This window comes from Camelus ferus, chromosome 10, assembly GCF_009834535.1.
Source record: "Camelus ferus isolate YT-003-E chromosome 10, BCGSAC_Cfer_1.0, whole genome shotgun sequence".
NCBI lineage: Eukaryota > Metazoa > Chordata > Mammalia > Artiodactyla > Camelidae > Camelus > Camelus ferus.
In genome coordinates, this window is record NC_045705.1 from 4026396 (window position 1) to 4047576 (window position 21181).

General features: G+C 39.1%; 1 protein-coding gene across 2 annotated transcripts in view; it reads left to right on the plus strand.

Moving 5' to 3' along the window:
• Positions 1–20407, plus strand: part of TRPC6 (transient receptor potential cation channel subfamily C member 6) — a 97409-nt gene extending 77002 nt beyond the window's left edge. Inside the window, exons 6-13 of one of the 2 annotated variants that reach the window (XM_032488262.1) lie at positions 3863–4096; positions 6090–6354; positions 7826–8021; positions 8985–9188; positions 10958–11032; positions 17826–17909; positions 19296–19371; positions 20061–20407. In XM_032488262.1, coding sequence (XP_032344153.1) covers positions 3863–4096; positions 6090–6354; positions 7826–8021; positions 8985–9188; positions 10958–11032; positions 17826–17909; positions 19296–19371; positions 20061–20212 — 1286 coding nt within the window. In that variant the 3' untranslated portion in view covers positions 20213–20407. Of the gene's footprint in view, positions 1–3862; positions 4097–6089; positions 6355–7825; positions 8022–8984; positions 9189–10957; positions 11033–17821; positions 17910–19295; positions 19372–20060 lie in introns of those variants that run through there. The other variant, XR_004323057.1, reaches the window with a different exon arrangement.
• The last annotated feature ends 774 nt before the right edge of the window (positions 20408–21181 follow it).

The window sequence follows — 21181 nt, forward strand, 5'->3', positions numbered from 1 at the left end:
ACAGCTGCCTTGGAAAGTGCCCTTGTTAGGTGATGAGTTTACTGAAGTGAATGAATTCCAGTCCTTACGGTCAAGGAAGTTAAGTCTCGTGGGAGGAGTGGGGGCTGATCAGTAAGTAAATCAGTAAAGAAAACCTACGTGGCAGACACTATAATTGAGGGGCTGTGAGGGTGTTATGAACACACACAGTTTTGGCACCTAAACCTCAGTGGGGTGGGATGAGGGAGGGACAGAGGAGGCCTCCCTGGACAGCATGTTCAGCCTGAGGCTTTGAGGATTGGGAAATGTTAACCCGACCGAGAGTTTAGTGGGGAGTAAGGACACTGCGAGGCATGGATGCAAAATGTTAGCTGCAAAGATGTGGAATTAGGTCCACTTGCAATGTTATGAGTTAGGCCGAGCTGGAGCACAGGCTCGTTGGTGGATGTGGGCGATGGGAGGTCAGGGCAGTGAGATGCCAGAGGATGACTTTTAGCTGCTGGTGATGTGACCCGCTGCATTTTAGAAAGGTCACAGCAGTTGTGAGGTGGAGGGTGGCTTTGAGGAGGGGTGAGCCTGAAGGCTGAGAGACAAGTGAAGTGATCCCCGTGAGGACAAGCAGGAGGCCCAGAACCCAGGGGACGGGGGAAAGGACTTGGGAGCTTCTTAAAGGATGCACTTCAGAGAACGTGGTGATATATTGCATGTGGAAAGGGAGGGCTGTGGGTTCTGCCTTGGGTTACAAGGTGGGGACTGCAGTTCTCTAAGAGGAAGAATGTAGAGGGAAGATCATGCTTGAGCCTGGCAGGATGAAAAGCTGGTAAGTTTGGGTTGTTACTGACTTTGAAGCGCCCATGGGATTTCCAGGTGAAGATGTCCGCTCAATAACAGAAAATGCGAGCCCCGGGAGAAGCCAGGCTGTGGATAAAGTGTTGGCAATCCTCATAAGGCCCTGACTGTGCATGAAGTCACCCAGAGTTGATATGTGGAGAGTGCTAAGGGGCGAGGGCTCAAGGAATCTCTACACAAAGCCGTTGGGGGTCTGTAAGCGTGGTTCTCCCCAGTGACCTGGAGAAGCATCAGCTGTCAGCTTTATGTCACTTCTAGGGCAGGGGATGTCCTCTTGACTTCCTCATACTGGGGCTGATAGGATGATCATTCAAAATATTATGAAGCACTATACAAATTACCATATGATCATTTAATTTTTTTTTAGGGTTTTTTTGAGGTATAGTCAGTTACAATATGTCAGTTTGTGGTATACAGCAGAATGTTTCAGTCATACATATACATACATATAACTGTTTTCATATTCTTTTTCATTAGAGGTTACTGCAAGATATTGAATATAGTTCCCTATGCTATACAGGAAAATTTATTTTTTATCTATTTTATATATAGTAGTTGGTATTCACAAGTCTCGAACTCCCAGTTTATAAACCCTTCCCACCCTCTTTCCCCCTGGTAGCCATAAGTTTGTTTACTATGTCTGTGAGTCTGTTTCTGTTTTGTAGATAAGTTCATTAGTGTCTTCTTTTTTCTTTCTTTCTTTCTTTTTTTTTTTTTTTTAAGATGAATGATATCTTATGGTATTTTTCTTTCCCTTTCTGACTTACTTCACTTAGAATAATGATCTCCAGGATCCATCCATGTTGCTGCAAATGGATTTTTTAAATTCTTTTTTAAGGTTGACTAGTATTCCATTGTATAAATATACCACAGCTTCTTTATCCAGCCATCTGTCGATGGACACTTAGGTTGTTTCCATGTCTCGGCTATTGTATATAGTGCTGCTGTGAACATTGGGGTGCATGTATCTTTTCAAAGTTGAATTCCCTCTGGATGTATGTCCAAGGTTGGGATTGCTGGATTCCATATGGTCGTTTTAAATGAGTATGAGGTAATTCAGCAGCACTGAGAGTTATTCAAAACTTCTGAATCACTTCATTTCCTGGATGTGTTCTGAGGAGAAATATAGATGGTGTCTTAACGTGTCAATTGCCTCACCGAAGTAAACCTTAGGTAAAGAAGGGAAGAGGAATTTGATTTTCCCCTAGTTCTTTTCAAATTTAATTGACATTTACCTTATACCATAAACCTATAAGAAATAAATTATATTTTACATTGAATATTTGATTTAAAATAAGAATGATCATTTGGACATTGCCTTTATCTCAAGCTAAGAGCCTATAGTTATAGGGGGTTTTTTTAATGTGTTATATGTGCAAAGTGCATAATACAGTGCTTGGCACATAGGAAATGTTTAATAAATTACAGACAACTATGATTATTATTAAATTCTTCATGAAGAGTTCATAGGTCTTATATGGAAGTGGTGTTCCTACTGAAAACATATTAAGCAAGATATGACTTCAGTTCAGGTTTAAACTTCGAAAGCATTAACTTTTATGTAATGGGATTAGATATAATGAATGTTAATTTTATTCTTTATCAAATATAATACACTCTCACCATACTAATATGTTATTATAAAGACCAGAAGTTTTTCTTTTTTCACTTAGAAAGCTAAACCTATAATATAAGCTTTTAATTTTATGAATAAAAGCATTTTCCTTGGAATTATTGGCCCCAATAGCCTTTGCATTTGATATTCAGAGGTCATTTCACAGTGTTCATTTAAAGGGAAAGCAATGAACAACTCAGAAGGGACATATGTTATGGCATATGTTAGCCTCCTGGTTCAATTTCTGACACTGATATTTATTTTTCTTTTTGAAGTTATTCTTGAAAGAAGGTTGTTGTACCTTCTGGAAATATTAATAAGAAGTGGCCTACTTAGGTCAGATGCCGGTTGGCTTGAGGGAAAAGACTGACATTACTCATCACAAAAAGCAAATTTATGTAATTTTCAGTAGACAGAAAGTTGGAAGGCTGCATGATGGAATTGACATTCCAAGAGATCTCAACAAGGCTGAGTGGTGAGCTCAGACCAATGAGAGGAAGTTTGGCAAGAACATGGAGAGGCGGGGGTCAGGGGGAGACATGCTGGTTGACACCTCACATGAACAGGTCCTAAGGAGCACTTTTAACTTAATGTCCAGTGTGAACTGCCAAGGAGGCAAATGCAATGCTGGATTGACTCAAAACAGGAAGCCTGCCCTTGGGGCAAAAGTGGCAAAAGTCTTCAGAACATGGTAGCTGAGACCCATGGCCAATTAAATTCCTGGAGCCCTGTGAGATACATTCTTGTGTCCATTATCCCATGGTAATTAAAATATCATATTAAATGGCTGCATAATCTGTGGAAGTGCCATGAATACTTCTATTTGAGTGTATGAGTATGGGTATGTTTGTAGGTGATTATTATAAATAATTCTATGATGAACATCCTTTAAATATATTTTTAATGTACAGAATTAATGGATCAAAACATGTTTGTTGTTTGAAGGCTCCTGGTGAACTTTGTCAAATTGCTTGATATTGTCGGACTGTGGAACTTGTGGGGACATGGGAGCTATGGCTGGATGGGTGGGATGAAGCCACATTTTGAAGAGTTTTGAATGTCAGGCTTAAAACTTTCAAATTTGTTTTCTTTTATTGAAGAGCTAAGGCTGGAATGAAATTGAATTGATTTTTAAAAATTGAAGTATGGTCAGTTACAGTGTGTCAATTTCTCGTGTACAGCACAATGTTTCAGTCATACACACACATACGTATATTCATTTTCAAAAAAAAAAAAAGAAAAAAGAAGACACTAATGAACTTATCTACAAAATAGAAACAGATTCACAGACATAGTAAACAAACTTACGGCTACCAGGGGGAAAAGGGATAGGCAAGTATTAACGGGGAGTTTGAGATTTGCAAATATTAAGTACTATGTATAAAACTGAATTGGTATTTTAACCTCTCTCCAATGCAGGCATGATATGGGCCGAATGTAAAGAAATCTGGACTCAAGGCCCCAAGGAGTACTTGTTTGAGTTGTGGAATATGCTTGATTTTGGTATGTTGGCAATCTTTGCAGCATCATTCATTGCGAGATTCATGGCATTCTGGCATGCTTCCAGAGCACAGAGCATCATTGATGCAAATGATACTTTGAAGGACTTGACAAAGGTCACATTGGGAGACAACGTGAAATACTACAATTTGGGTGAGTTTACAGCACACAGTCAACATGAGTTCATGAAATGCAAGATTTTCTGATAAAAGTACATGTTTGGTTACTACTCAGTTCTCAGAGTAATTGGTTAGTTTCCAGTTTCTTCAGAGTTTATCTGAGGAAGCACCCTTTCTACCTTTTCCCTTGATTTTTCTTCTGTCTGGAAACCTCTCTTAATCATAAAAATCATCTCGCTTTATCTCTGGGATCAGTTGGCTAACTACCAAACTCCATTAAGAATGCCTGTTTATGTCTTGGGTTTATTTTTTTTCCTCTTGTCTATTAAAGATAGTACGCATTTAAGTACCATTTCCATTTAAGGCATGTAAACTATATGAACGCCAAGGGACTTATTGGAGGCTCTGGAGGGCTACCAACAAATGACACTCCTTTTTCTCACCCAAGCTCTCAAATAGATGAGAAATAAAACCAGAAGCTAACACGGAGGCCAGATCACCACCTCTAATACTGGCAAAGTTCAGAGTGGGTGACATAATTCTGAGTCTGTTAGCCTCGGGCTCGGTAATATCGCACCCTAGGCTTAGGCAGACGTACCCTCCAAATTCCAGACAGCCATGGACAGGGCAGTCCTCCCCAGATGGGGGTGTGGCAGCAAGTATATGATCACGTGAGATTCCTCCATGGAGGACCAGGGGAGAATTCTCAAGAGAAGAGCGGAGCTGAAGCAAATATGCATGATTATCTGTTCCTATTTAGCAATAAAGTCATTTAGTGAAAAGTCATGCCACCTCCCCAGAAAGAAAGTGACTAGTGGATAGAAATAGGATCAGTTATTTGCTTGGAGGAAATCTCTCCTTGCAGAAATCTGGGGTGAGGAAAATAGATTCCCATTGAATACTTACTTAGAATCCTCTAGTAAGACATTAGTTATCATTCAGTTGACATCTCTGTGGGCTTATTGACTATGTCACATAGGGATTTCTTTTTTATTATCAATTTTTTGTGTTATTTTAATATTTAATTAGCAAGTTTTAGTGCATAATGGAGGGCTTTTGTACAAGAATGTGTTGTACCACATAGGGAATAGAGCCATTATTTTATAACAAATATTTTTAACATACAGAATTTTTAAGTCAAAGTTATCTCTTTATATATTATAATTATTTTCAAAGCACTATAAAAAGGAAATTGCTTTTATTAGTTTATTGTACCCTTTCCTAATTCCACTTCTCAGAAAATAAGCAAATACAAATTTATAATTACATTTTTTCCTCTTTCTTACGCACTGCTTTGTATTTTTCTTCATAATGGTTTCTTAATTAGGTTTTTGATGACCTGATGTAATAATGCTAGAAAAGTTCATAAATGAATTATTACTATATTTTTATGATAAAAATAGACTTGAGTGACCGATATAAATTACTTTAATAAGTTTAAATAACTACAAGTAGTCCACAAGCCCAAAATTACATTACAGTGTAATTACAGTTTAAGACTAAATAATGATATCATTTATTTAGGGCCTTTTTTTTTTTATTATAGTTTAAGATTAAATAGTAAATGCTACCATTTATTTAGTGCCAAGCACTTTCTAAACGCTGAATGTATGTTGACTTAACTGAATTCTTACAACAGGTGACAGAGGTAGGAGCAGTATTATCTTATTTATAAATATGAGAAAATAAAACTAAGTTAAATAACTTGTACTAGTTTTTCCAGTTGATTTTAGAAGGAGAGCTAGATGGATAGATAACCGAATTTTAACATATACTGAGTCCCTAATTTGAACTCTTAACCATTATGCTATACCCTTGTGGAAAATTGCCAGCAAACCAGGGTGGTCATTTTCTCAAGAAATTCTGAAGCTCAAGTACACCTGACACTTAAAGAAGCCCTTTAAATTAAGAGACTTCCATCAGGACCAGGATTGCTAATGCAATTATATTTCTTCCCCAGAATAGAAGTTACCCAATTAAAACACTTAAATAAACTCACCGTAACTCTTGTCTTTCCTTTTTCCTAGCCAGGATAAAGTGGGACCCCTCTGATCCTCAGATCATATCTGAAGGTCTTTATGCAATTGCTGTAGTCTTAAGTTTCTCCAGAATAGCTTACATTTTACCAGCAAATGAAAGCTTTGGACCTCTGCAGATATCACTTGGAAGAACAGTAAAAGACATCTTCAAGTTCATGGTCATATTCATCATGGTGTTTGTGGCCTTTATGATTGGAATGTTCAACCTCTACTCCTACTATATTGGTGCAAAACAAAATGAAGCCTTCACAACGTATGTGCTTTCAGATATTTTGATCATGGCAACTGCAGACTAAATAAATGTTAGCTTAAGAGTGTTCATATGTATCGATGGGATAAATAATGTTTTGATAAAGACTTCATCTCCAGTTACTCTTTGGCAAAACAAATGGATTTTTTAAATTTATTCTTTATTGAAGTATAGTCAGTTACAATATATCAGTTTCTGGTGTGCAACATAGTGCCCCAGTCATACATATATATACATATATTTGTTTTCATCTTCTTTTTCATTGAAGGTTATTACAAGATATTGAATATAGTGCCCTGTGCTATACAGAATAAACTTGTTTTTCATTTATTCTTATATATAATAGTTAATCAAAATGAGTGGATTTTAAAATGAGTTGGAAGAACTAAAAAATATAGGTACCTTCTTAATATTAAGTAATAATACCTAACATTTTTAGAGCCAGGAACTACCTCACACACATCCTTTTATTACTGCTGTTACACACACAAAAAAGAGGAAACCGAAGTTCAAAAAAGTTAAATGACATGCTGAATGTCGCACGGCTGCTAGTACGTAGAAAACCCAGGACATGGTCCCCCGTCCACTGACCCCAGCATCCGTGCCCTCACTGCTGTGCCGTGCTTACTAGAGATCCCTGGGGTGCTGGCTATGAGAACGGCTGCCTCCTGATTCAGTTTGTCAGATCTTAATCATTGAGAAGATCCGAGTTATCAAAAGTGACAAGAGTTTTGACTTATGTTCACCACTGACACACTATTTTTTTATAAAGTGTGTTTGGAAAAGATCACTCAGATTTTAGGTATTCAGTGTTACAATGAGAGATATTGGCCGAAGCATACGTTATTGTTGTGCATAGTCCTGTAAAGTTCCGTTTATCAGAGAAATGAAACCACCCAGGCTAAGCAGAGGGGCTTAGCTGTGGTCAACGATTACGCCTAAAACATTAAAATTCCTAAGACATGTCAGTGATTTTGGTGACACTGGCTATGTTTATATTGTCCTATTTTCCTCAAGATATCTTAAGACATGTACTATTATTATCTATTTATTGGCTATTAGTGGAAGGAAACCACTAATAGCCAATAAATAGTTGAGCAGGAAACCCCCAAATAATAAATTGCATCATTTTTATTAAGAAAGTTAACACTTCCATTGCCAAAGCTATGGATTATTTAAATGTTAATATCTGTGGTTATGAAGTTATGCCAGCATTTATTGAGTGCTTATTATGTGCCAGATAGTGAGCTATGTGCTTCCTCTAAACACTATTACCTCATCCTGCAACAATCCTAGAAAGAAAGTTATTGTACCCATTTTACAGAAAAGAAAACCGAGATTCAGGGAATTAAAGAATTTGCTTATGAATACCTACTAATTTTCAAAGGCACTAAATCAACTCACTTTTATTATAGTACCGTTGTCGTTTATTTGTACACTTTATCATTTCCCTTCTCGCCTTCTTTTTCCCCAGAGTGGAGGAGAGTTTTAAGACACTGTTTTGGGCTATATTTGGACTTTCTGAAGTGAAATCAGTAGTCATCAACTATAATCACAAATTCATTGAAAACATCGGTTATGTTCTTTACGGAGTGTACAATGTTACGATGGTCATTGTTCTGCTAAATATGTTGATTGCAATGATCAACAGTTCATTCCAGGAAATTGAGGTATAATCTCTACACGTTTGTATACCACATGCCTACATGTTTTAACTGTTCCAAGAATCAACTCGGCAGTGGTGGTGACAATATAGACTGCTTTCCCTCTGTTCTTTCCCTTTTTATACACTTCTTTTTTTTTAGGGTTTTTAAAAGATGCTTTTTTTTTTTTTAATTAACACTGTAAAAATAACTTCTTTTTTTTGTATAGTGCTATGAGGGTTTTTTTTGGAAATTTTTTTAATTCTTATTTTTTACTGAAATGTAAGCAATTTACAATGTTAGTTTCAGGTATTACTGACTTCTTTGCAGACTTTAGAGCACAGAATATCTATAATTTTTATATACTTTATCTTCAGTGCTTTAGAAAATTTTAACACTTTGCTTTCAAATACATCATCTCTGGGTATGGTGGGATATAAGGTATATGGAGGAGAAGTGTGTGATTTATTGTTATGATTTAAAGTACTTTAGAAATGCTATATCAGCATAAATTTACATTTTATTCAAAAATTATTGCTTACGATTACCACTATTCTCCAAATCTTTTTTTGAGTGATGTCCAAAATTGACCCTTTCTCAAATTAAGAGTGATAGTGTAAATTTTTTATTCCAGAAATCTTGGTGTCCCAAATTAATCAAAGTAGTGATCTGTTGCAGAATAAGAGAGTGAATAATCGTTCAGAGTGTCTTTCAGAATGTAGGAAAATACATTGATATCTTTCAGTGTGTTTATAAACACATGCAAGTTTTGAGATGTTTAGTTCTGTTAAGTTTGATAAAAATTTAGGCAGATGTAGGAAAGAGTGTGTGAGTAGTACATTAACATTTTTGAAAAAATCTTGGAGAAGGCTTTGGGGTCTGAGAGTGTGTGTAGGTATCATTACTGCCATCCAGCCACACAGTGTTAGAAGCATCGCAGTGATTCTGTGCACGTGTTTCCTTGCTAAACTGTCATGTTTATCTGTATAGGACGATGCTGATGTGGAATGGAAATTTGCAAGGGCCAAACTTTGGTTTTCCTACTTTGAGGAGGGAAGAACTCTTCCTGTTCCCTTCAACCTGGTGCCAAGTCCAAAGTCCCTGTTTTATCTCTTACTGAGGCTTAAAAAGTGGATTTCCGAGCTGTTCCAGGGCCATAAAAAAGGTTTCCAGGAGGATGCCGAAATGAACAAGGTGATTTGGCTTGATAATTTAAAATTGTATTTTTTAACGCGGAGACCATTATAACCACCATACCCCACCCCTTTGTAAAGAAGAAGTGCGTTATCCGTCATGCCCACCCATCCCCAAACGGAGTCACTTGCCTATAGGAGTAGGTACCTAGTCACTTACCTAAAGGGGCAGGCCTTCGGCTTGTGTCCGTTTAATAGGTGCACACTGGACATTTCCTACTTAAAGCTATAAGAAAGATTCATGCAATAGAACTGAAATAATATATATCATTATCCGGAGTGGGTACTGAAAGGGAGTGCTATTCTGGGCCCCATTTTTGCTCTTGTGGCTACACGCCCCTCACTTCACCTTCAGTTTATACAGCCAGGTATATTTATATACCTCCATTTGTACAGCTTCAATTTTTTGCACCTTCAGTATACACAGCTAGCTGATTATGACTTGGGGGAAACTCTCAGACTTTTAGGTAACTTGTACACTGAAAAGTTCTGAAATCAATCGCTCACGTGTAATGTGGGACACCAGGCTCGGTATTAAGTAGTTCAAGAAAGAAAAATCTAAGGTACTCATTGGAAACATTTATCCCATGAGGCAGTGTAATCTTAAGAAGTCATAAAAGTGCTCAGATGAGGGAGCAGAATGATCGCAGTGTGCTCAGAACCGTGCAGAGGATTTCACTGAGAGCGTGTGGAATGCTGTGGGTAATGCATGTGGGTGGGGAGGTTACTCTCTGCAAGGGAGTCTTCGGGGTAGAGAACTCTACATCCAGGAGGGGCACTGAGAGACCAGATGCCTCCAGAGGAGGAGGGCCAGGAAGGGGACAGGTGTGGATATGGTGTCCTGTGAAGGGAAGTGAAGGAGCTGGCTGCTTCATCTGTAGAAAGGCAAATTGACGACTGAAGAGCAAAAAATGAGTATCTTTACAGTTCCCAATTTTGACAAGGAAACACATTGGCTTTTTTTCCTTCAAAAATAGGAAGAGAGGCAATGGGCAGAAGTTGCAAATAGTTCCATCTGAGTTCTATGTAAAAACAAATGTGTAACAAGATCTGCCCAACAGAGTGGTAGGTTGTCTTATGAAGTAGTGAGCTCCCCAATATTGCAAGTAATCAATAAATGCTGGAATGACCTACATTAGGAATTTATAGATTTTCCTACACTGGGTGGGCAGCAGAGCCAAATGATTGTAAAGTTTCTTTGCAATTATAAGATTCTATCATTGAATAAAAAGGAAACGTCCTAATTTCTGCTGTATTTGCTAATTACTACTTGAAATTCTCAAGTTAAGCTCCCTGAGCTCCAATTTTCTCAAATCTAAAGTGGGAATAAAAATTACATCTACACCCTGAAGATCAGATCAGATAAATATGTAAAAAGTGCTTTGAGAATTCTAAAGACCTCTTTAAATATATTATGGTTATTTTGTATAGGAATTTTGGGGGGAAATGCTATCTTTGATGCTCTCCCAAATGTATAACTTACAGAAATCAGTGGGTTGAGTGGCAAAAATTTCCCTCACTTAATGTTATTAAGAGTGTAATTTACAGGTGTGATTAGAACTACATCCTGAGACAACTCAGTGTCCAAAGGAAATATCTAAGTACTCACCAGAGGGAAGACCCCAATAAGACTGTTTCTCTCATTGAAACTTGCTGGAGAATTAGACCAGATGGCTTTGAAAATATGGAGTAAAGAAAGAGTGAAATTCATTTTATTATTCCAATTGTCCAGTTGGTGATTGTACTCATTTAACTCTCTGTCTTTAAAAGAGAAATGAAGAAAAGAAATTTGGAATTTTGGGAAGCCACGAAGACCTTTCAAAATTATCACTTGACAAAAAACAGGTAAGATCGAAAAAAAAAAAACGAAGGCACGCATGGAATCAGGCTTATCTTTTCAGAGAAAAGGACAAAAGTTCAGAAGCAATTTCAAGAAACAGTATACACATTAAAGAAGTATTTTAACAATACTCAAAGAATCTGTTATTGAGAGGGGGGAATTAAGTCTATGTCCAATTAATCAGCAAAAAGAATGATGTGGATGTTTAAGACAGATACTAAACACATATCGGGGGGTACTTATGGGTGACGGGATATAGGAGTTGTGATGTAAAGAAGGAAAAATTGAAATAATAGAGGGGTCTGTTGGGGACTTGATGGAGATACAATTAACTTAATTCTCGGCAGCCCAGTGATGACCATGCACACCTAGCAGAGCCTCCCTACTTGTCAGTAATCAAGAAGCTGTCAAAAAAGACCCCCTGAGAATCCAGCGGCTACTGTAGTGAGTGCAGCTGCGTGAGCTCCCCAGTTTGGAGGGGCAGCATCCCCGATGAGGAGGACTTTTGCTTCATTCTTGCAGCAGGCACATAGTAGGGGTGCAATAAATGCTTGTTGCTGAGGGAAATTATATGTGAATTAATAAGGAGAAATGCAATGTACAGATAGGACTTGCATTCAGTTACACATTAAACAAACAAACAAACAAACCCAAAATCATGATGTTGTAAACCAGGCAGTTGTTTCTCCCCCTCTCATTTAACTCTCCAGAGCTGGCGGTGCAGGACCGTTGTCAGGGGTGAATCTCTGATTCTCCTAGAGTTTTTGTCATCGTCAGGGGCAAGACGACAGCTTCACCTCCAGATGTCACACCCACTTTTCCGGCCTGAAGAGGGAGTAGGGCCAAGGGAAAGTGGGCCACGCTAGCCAGCGGAGTCTGCCACCGCCCGCCTTCCAACAATTCTTGTTATTGTATCTAATTAGCCAGAACTGGGCTGCAGGGTCACCCCATGGGACACAAATGCCAAGGAAGGGTGCTATTAGGTTTTGTTTTTAAGCTAAGTATGTTACCTCCTCCAACAAAACAGGAATACTCTTAAGTCTCGATGCAGTATCGATCTAGTAAGGGCACTGAACTCAGTAGTCAGAAGAGGGGGATCTCATCCCATCTCTGCTCCATCCGCAATTCATTTAACTTCTCTGAACCTTCACTTCCTCATCTACAAAATGAGCATGATCAAACGGTACAACCCATCACACTAGATTGTCATGAGGATTCAGTCGATGCTTTGCAGATGACAAACACTCTTACACAAACGTGAAGTACTCATTATTGAGAAGTGGCTCATTTTGTGATTTGCTTATAAATAACCCAATAAAGATGTTTCACAAATAGGTCAGGGTGAGCTGGATTTTATAGGTTTCCAGCAAGAAACTACTTGGGTTGGAAGTATGATGACTACACGATGACAGTAAATCACTGAACACATATGAGAAAAATTCAAGGGCAATCAAAATGCCTTTTTTCCCCCTTTCTAATAGAAACTATAATATCTTTCTAGTCAAACGACTTTATTTTCTTTGGGGTTTCTTCAATCACATAGAAAATTGAAATTTGTTTCAATCATCCAACAAACACATTTTATATCTTTTAACCAAGGCTTGGATTACTTTACACTTTCTGATAGAGTGTATTTCAATCCCAGATGGAAACAAACTAAGGGCTATACTAAGCCTGTGGTGTCTGATCCCGGTGGTGGATCAAGAGAATGTGGATTCCAATGTCAGCTGAATCCTTTTGAGTGACTGTTGTGGCAGCCGTGGGGAGGTACCGCTCATGTCTTTCAAGAGAGAGGCTGCTTCAAGGATTTCGATCAGCTGCATCTTGGAACGTCCCCTCAGCTTCCCCTCCATGGCCGTGCTCTTTAGGGAAAAGGTCATTCCCAGAATGACTTACTCATGGACCGGTTAAAAGTAATATTCAGCAAAGTATCTCCAGAAAAAAAAAATAGAGCAGATTAAACCTAACCATGAAGTTGTCCTAAAGCCACAGCGTAGATATTTATCCTTCTATTTTATGCTAATAGCCGTTGACACTCGGAGAACACCTACTATCTCTCAAGCTCCGCATCCTACACACCTCAGCTCTGTAATCCCCGCATTAGCTCTAGGAGGTAGGTCATATTATTTTCCCTATTTTATACAGGAGAACCCTGAGGATAATAGAGGGGAAATGACCTGCCCAAAGTCCCATTTCAGCCACATGGCAGACCCAGAATTCAAATCCACATCTGCTTGATTCCAAAACAGGAGCTTCTCTGAGTCCTGTACCACGTGGCTTCGTTTCACACTGTGCATCCCCTGCTGACTCATCGTATTGCCTCTGCCTGTTCAGTGCCCTGCTTTGACCCCAGCCTCAGACCAGTCCCTGCTTATGGGGAGTGGGAGACGCCCAGAACTGTTGCTCCGTCCAGCAGCATAATAAATTCCCAAGACTGAGAATTGCTTGTCCCTCTTATTAAGAACAAACAAGTTGTTAGGTGTGCATCCCTCTAACACTGCAGTGAAGCTACAAGATGAGAAATGCTAAAATCAAGCTAATTAGCAGGAAGTGAGAAAAGAAAACAAAAAGAGTGCAGGAAATGTGGTAGAAGGTATTAAAAAAAAAAAAAAAGAATCAGAGGTGCTTCATTCAGAATCGGAGTGTGTATCTCCACATGAGGCAGGAACAAAGCTTAGACCCAGTCCCTCCTGCTTCCCCTCAGCAAGCACCCTCCCCCACTCCCATCGCATCACACATTCAGTAAGAACCCTCGATAAATGCCCAGATCACTAAGGTTTAGACACTGTGCATATTGTCAACTGAATTCCCTCAAGTTCCCAGTCTATTTTAGTAGCTGTGCATCAAAACAGATATAAATTAGAATTTTCTGCCACCAAGTGGTAGTAATGCTTCTTTGCACCATTGGGTAAGTTTCTTCTTACCTGCTGTTTCTTTGTATTATTCAATTTTTAAGCATGTATTTGTTGAAGATTTACTATGTGTTAGAAACTGATTGGAAATTTTTACTGAACAAATACTTGCATTTGCATCCAAATTCATATATAGATTTAGAGCAGAACTATTCACATAAAAATGATCCAAATGAATTTAGAAGTCTTTAATCATACACCATTTAAGCAGACCAGTGGTTCCCAAGGAGGAGTGATTTTGACTCCCCACTACCAGCAGCCCAGAGGGCTCTGGTAATACCTGGAGACATTTTTGGCGGTCCCAACTGGAGAGGGGAGCGGTTATTGGCATCTGGGGAGTAGAGGCCAGGGAGGCTGGAAAACGTGATACAATGCACCGGAAGCCCCCGACAATAAAGAATTACCCAGCCAAGAATGTCAAAGAATGTTGCAACTGAGAAATCCCCGGACTCTACCCACAGAGCGCATGCAAAGGGCAGCTGGGTGTTATGCTAAATCTGTAGCTGCGATCATTGGCCCTTCGAGAGCCACACTCTGGAAAACCCACAATTATGCCCATTCTCAAATGAATAGAATAGCATTTTCTGGCTTTCCTGGCACTGTTAGCTTCTGTGCCATCCAATGTGTTAGTTTGCAAGATGTCTGCCTCCGGTCTTAAAACCAATTCTCCCTGTTTCAGACATATCTTCACCATGTGGTTGAGCTGCAACCATCTGGTTCATGACTCCAGGTTATATAGCCTGTCTTGTATAGCGAGCTGCCCAGAAACCAAGCGAATTCCATTAGTGACCCAAGTGCACTTCCTCCTTCCTTCGGTTCACCAGCCAACAACTTTTGAGCACTTGCCATCTGTTGGGCAGTGCTGGCCCTGGGGACCCGAAGCTGAACTTAAGAAAGTGCCCCCTTCCGCGGTGCCTAGGCGGATGAATACATAATTGTCAATCGTGGAGCATGTTGTGGAGCATACACAAGGAAGGCCTCCCTTGCTCAAGATCTGTCTTTTCATGGAGTGGGCAGAGAAAGCCGTCTGAGTGAGAAGCTCTGTTTTAAGCTAAAAATCCAGAGGATCGGGCAAAGCAAGTCAGCCAGGCAGAGAGCTGGGAAAAGAGTGTTTCAGGAACGGGGAATAACAAACCCAAAGGCCTTAAATTAGAAAAAAGCAAATGAAAAAAGTCCTGTGTGGTGTTACTGTGAGTTTTTTTTTAAAGGATTATTGCCGTAGGCATGGTGTGTGGTAGAGAGGCTTTAATTTGGGATGATTTAGACATCAGGTATTAAGGTCCACATATTCATCTCTAAAAAAATCCCAAAGAAGTGTAATTTTTCACTTTCTTATTTTCATGAACGCCATTTGGATGTGTTAGTGGCCTCTAATGAAAGGAGATGTCAAATTGCAACCGTGCCATTTTTTTTTCATTTTTCAGTTTTATTAGGTAAAATTGATACAATTTGACTGCACATATGCAATATATTGCATGTAAGTACATATATACAATATGCTGCCCATATTTTAAAATTTACATATATGTACTGTTCATTGTTTCTGAGAACAATTTAGAGCTTTAGCTTTTTAAACTTACATAGTTATCAAAGGAATTAAAAGCCAAGCACAAAATAAGAATCAACAGAATGCAGTAATCCAATCATAAAGGACAGTCCAATGTGCTTACACATATTCAAGAAATCAATCATCTAGATGGTATGAATAATAAGTAGTTCATTTGTGTCCTTTTTGATTCAGATTCCACATATAAGTGATATCACATGGCATTTTTCTTTCTCTTTCTGCTTTAACTTCACTTAGAATGACAAACTCCAGGTCCATCCATGTTGCTGCAAATGGCATTATTTTATTATTTTTTTTATGGCTGAGTAGTATTCTATTGTATAAATATGCCACATCTTCTTTATCCAGTCGTCTGGCATTGGACATTTGGGCCGTTTCCATGCCTTAGCTACTGTAACTAGTGCTGCCATAAACATTGGGCAACCATGCAATTTGCAACCATGATTCACAACCATGAGGCTGTGAGTTCATGAAGGGGTGGGCATGACACCCAAAGATTCCCTTTACCTAGATCCTTTCTGTCCAGTTCTGAACCTGCCATCACCCTCCATGATTTATCATAAAAACTGGCGGATGAAAGTGACTTGACTCTGGTTATTGTGTTTAATGATGTCCTTAAGGCATAAATCAGAGCTTGAAAGCCAGGAATAACTCTACCATTATAAAAATAAAGGAATAATTATATGATTTAAAATAAATATTAATAACCATATTATTAAAATATGATGGAGGTTGCATCAAATTGATAAATTATTAAAATATGATGGAGGTCTCACAAATTCATAAATCAGTAGGACTGGAAGGACTAGAGAGGTCAGCTAGAAGAGCCCCTTCATTGGCAGAAGAGATCAGAGTTTCGGCCTCTCCCCTAGTGAGCCACATGCAGCCAGCTTGTGGCCGAGACAGATTTGGATTTTCAGGTTTCTGTCAAGCGTTCTTCTGGAGACCCCAAGCTGCCTCTCTGGCTAATTTGGTCAACTGTATAATTTGATCTTAATTTTTTTAAGTTAATATAAAGTAAAAGATACATTTTGCTGACTCTTTTAGAGAAGGTAAAAGGAAAAGGGAAAAGCCCACAGAAAAGGATGCTATCTTAACAACAGCTTCACTACTGTATGTTGTTTGCTATGAGTCACATCCGCCTTGCCATATTTTTCCTGTTACTATCACTCAGCTAGATCATAATTATTTATGTGGAGGATTAAGAACCCAGAGCCCAGCACAGGTAGGCGTGACATATAGAGGACACTCAGCTCACACCTGTTTAATGGATGTACGTGTGCATAGCTACTCTAATTCAGCGTGTGGCCTTTTAAAGTGTCAACGCATTGAAGTTAAGTCAAGGATTTTAACCCAATCTCATTGAGCTTTACTTGTAGCAACTTAGATGTCACTGGGAGATATAAATCTTGGCTGACTTGGTATGTAGTCCTGAAGTTTCTTTCCTCCTGGAAAACGTTGTGCATCCCCCAAAATACATATTTGGAGATGCTGTGTTTTGCTCCGTTTCTCCTACTTATTTCTTTGGAAAACCATTTTTCCCTTTAGAAAATACCTTAAAGAGTTTTTAATCGTGCTCCTAGAGTGTTCATATGGTACTTTACCAGCTTTCTTGAAAAGTGCTTTAATTCTTTGTTATTTGCCTCTTCAAGAAAATATATTACTTGAAAAGTGCTGCCCAGATAGAATACTCTACAGATCCTAAATTTCAAATGGATTTATTAGTGCTTTCTTGGTACCTGAATTCTGTTCCACAACAAAGTCTTACCCTGGGTGTTGGTTCTTTTTTTTTTTTTTTTTTTTTTTTTTAATGAGGATACTGGGGATTGAACCCGGGACCTCCTGGATGCTAAGCATGAGCTCTACCCACCCCCCCACCCTGGTGTTTCTTCAGGATGCACATCACTCTGCTGCAGGTGTGGATGGTGTAGTCAATCATGCTGGCCTGTTGATCCCTCATCAATGGGTTTCCAGGATCACTGCCACCACTTTCCCAACCTGTTTGCCTCTTCCTCTACCAAGGATGTATCTGCGGGAAGGTTAAAGCATGATTCTTGTGACGACATGATTGACAGCCACGAAGTCTAGGAGAATCCTCAGACAACCTCTGATAGCCACTGAGAGGCTGAACACACCTAAAGGCTCTATGATGTGTCTTGTAAGACAGAATAGTAAACAAAGCTAAAATGGTGTTCTACCTATAGATAAGATCGTGTTGTGTATATGAGACTGTTTATCAGCTCACATATGTAACTAATAAATATCACATTGTTTAAACAGTTAAATAAGGATCTATTTCTGATTCTTTTCAAATTACAGTTTGGGCACAGTAAACAATCCAGCATAAGGAGCTCAGAAGATTTCCAGTTAAATAGTTTCAATAATCGTCCGAGACAATATCAGGTAAGCATGAATGTTTAAAGTCTGGTGATTTGTAACATTTAGAAACTCAACCTATATGATTCTTTAAATGAAAATGAACTATTATATTTTCTCAATATCAAAATAATGCACTAATTCAAAAGATATTTGAGTAACTACCATGTGCCAGGCACTTTCTAAGTAATAGGGATACATAAGCAAAAAAAAAAAAAAAAAATAGATGAAGTCCTGGCATCATGGAACTAAGAGTCTACATGTTCATGTTTTCTTACAAAAAACATAAAGAAGAGAGTAAAAATCACCTCAAGCCCCACACTGAGAAATAAAGACTACTTACTTTTGGTGGATATTGTGCCAGATGATTATATGTATGTATATTATTTTACAAATAGCTTAATACTATTCTAGAAATGTATATGTAATATTATATAAATGAGTTAATAATACTTATATAGTGAGTAATAGTTTTTCACTTCACAAAATATATTCATATTAATTTTAATGGGTGTATAGTATTCCTTTGTACAAATATATGATAATTTATTAAAATCATCCCCTATTGATGGATATTTAGGGTTTATTTTTTCTGCTATTATAAGTAGTACTACTCTGAGAAGGAATTTTTTTTAATGTAGGTGCTGGGGATTGAACCCAGGACCTGCTGCATGCTAAGCATGCGCTCTACCACTGAGCCATTCCCCACCCTAAGAAGTACTACTATGAACATACTTGTCCATGTATCCAATTATATCCTTAGAATAAGTTCTTGAACTGGAATTTTACTATCTACCATTTAACGTTGGGCTTAGGCAGTAAGATTTCGTGTAGCTGTACATCCACTCAGGAACCCCTGCACGTGTGCTAAGCTTCTTACTTTTCATGAAAAGTGCGTAGCAAAAGCAAACATCCTCATGGTAGAAGCCGAGGTCCCACACTGAAACTAGTCATTCCTAAATGATTAGCAAGTATGCAATCAAAACTGATCACATTTCTTGGTAAGGGAGGAAAAAACATAAACCAGAGCACATTTACTGACATTTCCATTTCCACACTCAGAAATGCTCACCCTTGACCCGCCCAGCGGAAAGGCCGTGTCCTGCTCTAAAACCTTTCAAGTAAAAGACAAGCAATGAAGATCAAGGATTAGATGTTTGCTCTAACCCTCACTCTTTCCTCAAGAATTAACTTTTGAGTCATTAGCCCTGGTGATGTGAAAATTGCTTTTAAAATCTGGAGATAGTTTGCATTCCTTACCAGACTGATCATCTTCTTCTTTCATAGCTAGGACTTCTAAAACTGCTTACTAAAGAGAAAGACTCAGAAACAATTCCAAATGAGAGATTTACCATGAACATAAAACTGAGACGGAGTTCTCCTTTTTTTTTTTTTTTTTTTTTTTTTGTCTAGAAAATAATGAAGAGGCTCATTAAAAGATATGTATTGCAAGCCCAGATAGATAAGGAGAGTGATGAGGTGAATGAAGGTGAGTTGAACACAGGGACAAGCCAGCCCCGAGCGGGAGCTGGGGCCTGAGCTGGGGCCTGAGCTGGGGGAGCGCTGGAGAGACGGGCGAGGGAGGGGTGAGCCTCAAGGGGAGAAGGTGGGATCTCACCAACCATCAACCCCGCCCCCTACTGGGGAGCTAGGCTATTTCCCCGCAGCTGGGAGCGGATGCCACTGCTTAGATAGGTAACGTCAGTCATCCTTGGTATATGTGGGGTTTGGTTCCCGGACTTGTGTGGATACCAAAATCCCAAGTCCCTTCTGTAGGATGGAGTCAGCACCGCAGTCCGCCCTCCATGTCTACGGATGTGGGACCCGTGGATGGGGAGACCGGGCTGTGTTATTTGGGGGGGGGGGCTTGGAGAGACAAGGAAGTGGTTGAGGACAGTGAGGCCCGTGGCCCCCAAACCTCGTAACCTCTGCCACCAGTGCTTCCCTTTCACTTACTTTAGGAGGAATTTATTGTAAGTTCTCTCTCTAGCCTTTTCATTAACCAAAATATTTAGCCGAGAAAATAGAAACCTGCCTCATTAAAAAGTGATTTCCCTTGAAAGGATTCGGAATACAGGTGTGTGTGGAATTAAGACTGCTTTCAATCCACCCCACAATCACTGGTTCCCCTGCGTTATGTCTTGACAGTTGACATCTTACCACTCTTGTTTTTCAAAGGGGAACTGAAGGAAATTAAACAGGACATCTCAAGCCTCCGCTATGAACTCCTTGAAGAAAAAACTCAGAATTCAGAAGACCTGGCAGAGCTTATCAGAAAACTTGGGGAGAGATTATCGATGGAACCAAATCAAGGGGAAAGCAATAGATAATGCAAAGACTTTCTTTAAAAAAATTTATATTTATTTGTCCACTCGAAGCCATATTATTTTCTGATTTATTTTTTTAAGTGCCAGTGTGACTACTTTTTAAACAAGGAAATGTTCAAAGATAAATTGGGTCGTGCTTTCATTTGGAACGCTACTATTTAATATTTTTGGTGATTAAACTTCATTGTTCAGACTAAAGGTTGCAGGTTGTGATGAAAAGTATGCCTGGTGTCTGGTGCTTGTTTTGGAAACTGCTTTCTTGGGTGTAACTATCGTGATGACGTGACTGCGTGGAGTGTCCACCTGGGAGCCGTTGCCACTGGCAGGGCAGACACTCCGGACTGCGGTCTTTCCTCTGGCTGTGATTTCGGGCACCTCCTCGACTGCTCTGTGGATCCCCTGATGGTGACTTCCAGATCTGACGTCTAGAGGAAAATAATCTCTTGCCGTTTAGAGAATACTGTTTAATCCTCTACCCTGCTTAGTCCCCACAGAATATGATTGATAATGTCTGTGTAAAATGGGGTGAAGTCTTTCCTAAATTCTCTGTTTCATCTCTGAAAATGTTATAGTTACCAGTGAAAAAATGCTTCCTTCACCGAACCCTGGAAATGGTTCAGTTGTGTGTGTGTGTGTGTGTGTGTGTGTGTGCGCGCGCACACACACTCATATAAAGTGCTTGTCTTATTTTCTTTGCAGCCAATATAGACACTCAGAAGCTTTTTATGGCACATTTTTCATTGTGACTGAAGAATTATTGGCCAGATAAGAGCCCTTTATCGGAGAAGTATCAAAGCCACAAACAAGTGTGGTTATCTTTTCTAGTTACAGCACAGTTTGGGGCCATTTCTGGGGGACGTTCTGCATGAATTCCCATATATGACATCAAATGCAAAGGAAAATAGTGTTGAAGACATTTACAAATACTTACTTGTTACGCTAAGTATATTCTTCCCTCCCCTCAAAATATAT